The following is a 6,083-nucleotide window of genomic DNA, read 5'->3' as shown; positions in this document are numbered from 1 at the left end:
AGGCTCCGTTCTGGGGCCGCTGTTGTGGAACATTATGTATGACGGGATCCTTCGCTTGAACCTGCCGGCTGGCTGCGAAACTGTTGCATATGCTGACGATGTCGCTCTGGTCATAGTGGCAAAAGAAGTCGCGAAAGCAGAGGCGTTGGCAAACGAGGCGATCTTGCTCATCACAGATTGGCTGCGTTCGGTGGGCCTACAACTCGCAGCGCAAAAAACGGAGCTTCTCCTAAAAGGGAGTAGGAAACGGGTCGCGACGGCATCGGTCAGTGTGGAGGGCTCCATCATTTGCTTGAAGCGGGCTATTCGGTACCTTGTAGTATGGCTGGATACGCGACTATGCTTTCGGGAGAATCTGGAGCATGTGCACGCAAAGGGTTTGGAGTCAGCGAGGGCATTATCGAGAATCATGCTGAACACGCGGCCCCAGACAAGAAAGAAGACTACTACTCTCTAGCGGGAGGGAAAAGAGGGCTGACGCTAGAAAGAGTAGTATAGCCACATGACAGCGCAAATCATCAGTGGGCACTGCTGTTTTAGGTATTACCTACACCGCTTGGGACACGACGCTTCCCCCTTCTGCCCGTCCTGTGGGGATGGCGTCATTGAGGATGCAGAGCACGTTTTGTTCAAATGCAACCGCTTCTCTGGCGAAGGGCAGGTGCTATTCCAAGAAGTGGGCACCATTCTCACAGTTGGTAACCTAATAGAGGAGATGATTTCGAGTCCACGTAAGTGGGATGCGGTAAATTCCTTCGCGGCCAGAGTGGTGCGCGATCTGCGATTAGCCGAACGCCGGAGGGCGGGGGTGGACGCACGACAATAAAAACAATATAGCTGCTGTGAAGCATTACCTTTCGGCCGTCCAGCAGCAGTTCTTGTCATTTTTATTGTATTGTATATTACTGTAGTGTACGTATTGTATCTGAATGTACTGTACGTATACTGTATGAAGATATGTTGCCTCACTGTTAGATGTTAATTAAATTTGTTAAATAAATAGAATTAAAAAACAAAAAAAAAACACATACTTAGCTTATTGTAAGAATAATATGTTTTTTTAATTTAATTTTTGTTTTTACAAATTAACGGCTTGATGTGTTAAAGGATCCAAAGGCTGTATTATTTCCACTTCTTGATTCACGATAATTGGTCCATTTATTTGTAGTTGCTGAAATAGTAATTGAACAAGAATAATCACGTAATTCGCTATGCCATTATAAACCTATAATAAAAATAATTAATTTATTAATAAAACAAGTGCTATAAAAGTTTCCATTAAAAGTTACTATGTAGATCATATAAATGTTACAGGGTAGTGTGCTTCCAATGATGGCCCTTATATGATTATTGTGAAGTTGCCAATGTTGGATAATTTCCGCCTGACCTCGTACCAAAAGGTTATGTTTAAAGTGTCTATCAAATTGGCTCAAGAGATGCATACTATTGGCTTGCTATAATGGATGGACGATTAGATTTAATTAAGAATATCAAAAAACTTAACTATTCGGCTATTCCGAAGTTAATATACCCTTGCAGTCCCTGGCATATGTATGTAAATATTTTTACATGTTCAAAATTCTTTCTCTGTAATTATTATTATTGTTATTATATACGGTTGACATTACATTATAATGTAAAATTATTAGTAAACATACATAGCTTAGTGGCTGCAAAGGCCTTTTAACATATTTATATTGAGGAAAAAAGAAATATTACAAATAAGTATGTATATATTTACAATGTGAGATAATATATACATATATAGTTAACTAATTAGATGAGCTCGTAAATGTTAGATGATTTTAAACATTGAACGACTTTGGATAGGTTTTCTAAGGTTGGGTTAAATATGAGAATTGGCTGTAGGTAGCGTAGTTGGTTATATTGGTTTTTGTTGTGTTATTAGATTTGTAAAAGTTGTTTGTTTTTGAAAATAGTTTTAGTTTAGTGAGATTATTAACTTTTTTAATTTGTTTCAATAAGTCTGAGACATTATAGTTTTTGTAAATATAAGGGGGAGAGTGTTGGCGGTTTTGGCCGCCACATCGGCTTTCTCATTTCTCAAAATCTGGCAGGGAACCGGGGATCCAGATTATTTTTAGTTTATTTGGGTGGCTTAAGAGAGTCTGTCTAATTTGGAAGGGATAGAAAAATAGATTGTAGGGGTTAGTTATAGCTTCGATAGACAAAAGTGAATCAGTACAGATGGCAGTTTGGTGAGACAGGACTTTGGCTAAGTTGGTTGCGGAGAAGTTTGCTATAATTTCAGCGGAAAAAATACTGCTATGATTTTAAAGAATAAAAGAATCTATAATTGGGATATTTCAGTTGTTGGATTTCTTTAAATAATTTACGGTATGTTTCGGGAGTTGTCGAAGATTTGGGTGAAGCATGAAGGAAGTAGTCTATGTACTGGTCGATATTTGCCCAGGGAGGAAATATTTCCCGTTCTCTGTAATCCAATTCATCAATAAACAAAGAAAACTTTCGCTACACAATTTCTTTTTCTTCTTTCAATTGTATTTGTGCATGAAAACATTTAGCGTTCGGCACCCACACACACAGAGTTTAGGTAGAGTTGCGTCTGTGTGTGTATCCGTGGGCTCTGCTGATCTGTTAATTCCAAGCAATATTATACGCAATACGTAGTATTGCTTGGCTGGATTTGTGACTGCAACTTTATCTAATCGGACTGAAATGTTGGGATCTTATGTTTTAATTCCAAAATCATCGCATTTGTAAATTTCATGGGTATACTTCAACTCCTTCAACTATTTTTCGTATATTATTATGTGCTATAGTGGTGGATATCCGAACGATTTTCATACCTCACACAGATTATACATCGCTTAAATATTATTATATTATATATTTGTATTATAGTATTACAAACTTTTTATAATACCCCCTGCAAGGGTATAATAATTCTACTTACCTCCCGCTTAAGTAAATAGCCATAAGAACACGCTATAATGACTTTGTAGGAGTGTAAAGACAAAAGCAAAATCATAAAGGCGTATTCTGCATCCCAAAACTGTTTTGCAACTATCTTTTGACAGACCACATAAACAAAACATATCATTAGAGTAAAATCATAGAATATGCCAGCTGCTGCTACAAAACTAAAAACTGCGTTAAATTTGATTACCAAATCGGATAACCGCCTATTGAATTTTATCAAAATGAATATTTTAGAATGTAAATAGGTTGTAGCATGATTCGTATGTGCTTGGTACGTTTGTTTGAGTAATTTTTGGGTAAGACGCAACCGCAGGCGTAAATAATCCATAATAGCTATATGAACGATTCCCAATAATCCCAAAGAACTGGTAATAAGACTATAACACGTTGCAATTAGTAAAGTGGAAAAAAGTCCACACGAACATTTAGTTAAATCAAATATCAACAATATAGACAATGTCAAGTAGCATATTCCTACTAAGATAGTGCCGTACCAATACTTTAATTGAGTCTTTTGATAGTGCCATTTCACTTGGGGGAACTCCTGAGAGATTGGTAAATCCAATTGTTGAAGCTTATGTAAAAACTCAATATGTCTATGGTGCCGAAGGTCCATCGATAGGCAAAATTCAACATAAGTTATTATACAGCTCAGATACTCCCATGAAAATATCGCTTTAACCACAGGCGAGATATGATTGAACATAGCGTAAGACATTTCCGTATCCAAACGTTTAATTAACACACCACTTAGAAAGCCGGAAATAAATAGACAACGTATGCACCATGACAAAATTAAACGTTTTGCAGTTGTACTAGAACCCTTCTGTTGTGTGGATTTAAGTCCAAAAGAGATTACTCCCCAGAAGGACAGTATTTTGTAAAGATTATCAAAACAATACGCCAGACCGTGCGGCTCCATGACTTGCGAATGATTACATAATGGTAGTTACAGTCCTTAATTGCTCTTTGGTCTAATCGAAAACCGAGAAATTGGGGTTTGGACAGATAACAAAGTCGATATTTTCCCATTTTTTTTATTTGCTTTTTTCAATTAATTGCTCAAACAAACGTATATTGACGTGTCTTACTTCTTAAGCTAGTATTAGTATTACTGCTACTGTTACCATGTAAACTCATGTTGCCAAGGGAATTAATGCGTCTTAGAGACTTTTGCAGAACATGAGCATCCGCGGGTTCAATTCGTTTATAGTAATGCTCCTTAGTATCGACAATTTCAAATCCAAACTTTTTATAAAATTCGATTGCGCCATCATTGTTTATTTGCACATGCCTGGGAACGAAATAATATTGAAATCGGTAAAAACTGTGAAGACATTGTAAGGACGAAGTATGACTTACAGAAAAATGCTATCAAAATTGCCATCGCTTTTGACATAATCGAGAATATGCTCAAACATAACAGTACCAATGCCTAAACGACGATATGGCGACAAGCAACCCAAGGTCATGATATAAAGACGCCGCTGATTTTCAGTTGTATCTATCCGACAGCAAACAGCTCCCACAACTATATCGTTATAATACGCCAACTTAGCCAATTCGCCAGCTTCTAAAACATCAACGTAAAATTTATCATTGTATGAAACTGGAAATACCACAGTATTAAGCTTTTTTAATTGTTTAATATTGTGCGGCGTCACATCGCCCAATTCAATGCTCGATCTAAAATACCAAATATAGGTTACGAAAAATAAATAGAATTCTCTGTGATATACTGACCTAGTCATTATAATTATCAATAATTATCTTTTGAGGATTGTAATTTTTTTAATGTAGAAATTGATTGCTGCTTTACATATTTGGGATGGAAAACAGTTGATAACTTAACACGTGTAGTAATCTAGGTGGCAATATCTGACAACTTAACGACGGTAGGTAGAAGTAAAACGATAAAAAAGGCACAAATATTTTTTTTATCATTCATAAATAACAAATTTTGGTCCGATTTCCACTAGCGACCATCCACCATCTCTTTTGGGGATGGTGCTTAAGATTTTGCCGTTCCTCAAGATTTACCATCAATTTCAACATAAAAAGGAGACGTTTCTATATCAGGCGGTTCGATTGGCCTTTTTTTTTTATAGATATTTTTCGAATGCAACACTAAAAATTAATCATTTACTTACCCACGTGTGAAACTTACAGCGAAAAAAGAAGAAATATTTTATTAAATCTTGAAATGAACCAAAAATTTCTGCATAATGTGGCGGGAATGTCCATTGCAGAGTTTTAATTTGTCAAAGATCGATTTCGTATGTCACTTTAGACGGTATCGACATTTCGAACATAAAACTATAAGCATTTTTTTAAATTCAAAAAATTATCTGAATTGTTTAAATATTAAATTCTACTGTTTTTTCAATAATTCAACAAAAGGGTTGTTTTGGTATGGTATATTCAGGTTCAATTTAGTTACAACGCTACTAAATGGATGCTTATAGACATGCATGTCTGTATGTACATATGTATACATATATGTATGTACATACATTCATATATGGGCATAGGCCTATAGATAAATGTCTGTATTATAGCTATTTAAAGTCATTATACATATATGCAAAGTATTATATCCCTTCAGTACCGGTCGCCGCAAATTCCTCTGAAAATCCGAGGCAATTTGTCAGATGTCGCCTCGGAATTTCAGGGGACATGCCACACAAATTTGCGGCGACATTAAGCATTGTGTGTCCTTGCGCCTCGGACATTCTATCGATTTTTCGGCGACATATCGCCGAAATTTCCTCTGAAGACGAATAACAAAGTCGCTCGTGTGTTCAACGGAACTTGCGGCGACATGTCGACGGAATGTCCCAGCAAAATAGTGGTTGATTTTTCAAACGAAGTAGCGGCGACATGTCGACGCAATGTCCCAGCGAAATTATAGCTCGGATTTACAATCGACATTGCGGCGACATTGTCGATGGAATATCCCCACATTTTCCCAAAAATAAATAAAAACTTGATTTGATTTGGTTTTTTAACACGCATTAGTTTTTATTTAATAACATATGTATACATTTAAATTTGTTTATTTTTATTCTTAAATATAGTACATTATCTTTTAATATTTATGTATATTTACATTTTTCTTA

General features: G+C 36.1%; 2 protein-coding genes across 3 annotated transcripts; both read right to left on the bottom strand.

The window, feature by feature from the left end:
- Positions 1-700: 700 nt before the first annotated feature.
- On the bottom strand, positions 701-4,018 carry Gr47b (Gustatory receptor 47b). 2 transcript variants are annotated; one of them, XM_068287739.1, is made up of 3 exons: positions 2,939-4,018; positions 1,290-1,454; positions 701-1,225 (listed from the first exon to the last, which is right to left on the bottom strand). In XM_068287739.1, the coding sequence occupies exons 1-3, from the start codon at positions 3,884-3,886 to the stop codon at positions 1,079-1,081; spliced, it is 1,260 nt and encodes a 419-aa protein (XP_068143840.1). In that variant the 5' UTR covers positions 3,887-4,018; the 3' UTR covers positions 701-1,078. The 2 variants fall into 2 exon arrangements, with proteins under 2 accessions (XP_068143840.1, XP_068143839.1); XM_068287738.1 differs by lacking the exon at positions 1,290-1,454 and having other exon boundaries at positions 701-1,171.
- On the bottom strand, positions 3,986-4,867 carry san (Probable N-acetyltransferase san). Its single transcript, XM_068287740.1, has 3 exons — positions 4,708-4,867; positions 4,327-4,650; positions 3,986-4,258 (listed from the first exon to the last, which is right to left on the bottom strand). The coding sequence occupies exons 1-3, from the start codon at positions 4,713-4,715 to the stop codon at positions 4,027-4,029; spliced, it is 564 nt and encodes a 187-aa protein (XP_068143841.1). The 5' UTR covers positions 4,716-4,867; the 3' UTR covers positions 3,986-4,026.
- Between the last annotated feature and the right edge of the window lie 1,216 nt (positions 4,868-6,083).

Source organism: Drosophila tropicalis, unplaced genomic scaffold, assembly GCF_018151085.1.
Source record: "Drosophila tropicalis isolate 14030-0801.00 unplaced genomic scaffold, ASM1815108v1 contig_573, whole genome shotgun sequence".
Classification (NCBI taxonomy): Eukaryota; Metazoa; Arthropoda; class Insecta; order Diptera; family Drosophilidae; genus Drosophila; species Drosophila tropicalis.
The sequence above is the reverse complement of the archived record's forward strand: the minus strand, read 5'-3'. Positions and strand labels throughout refer to the sequence as shown.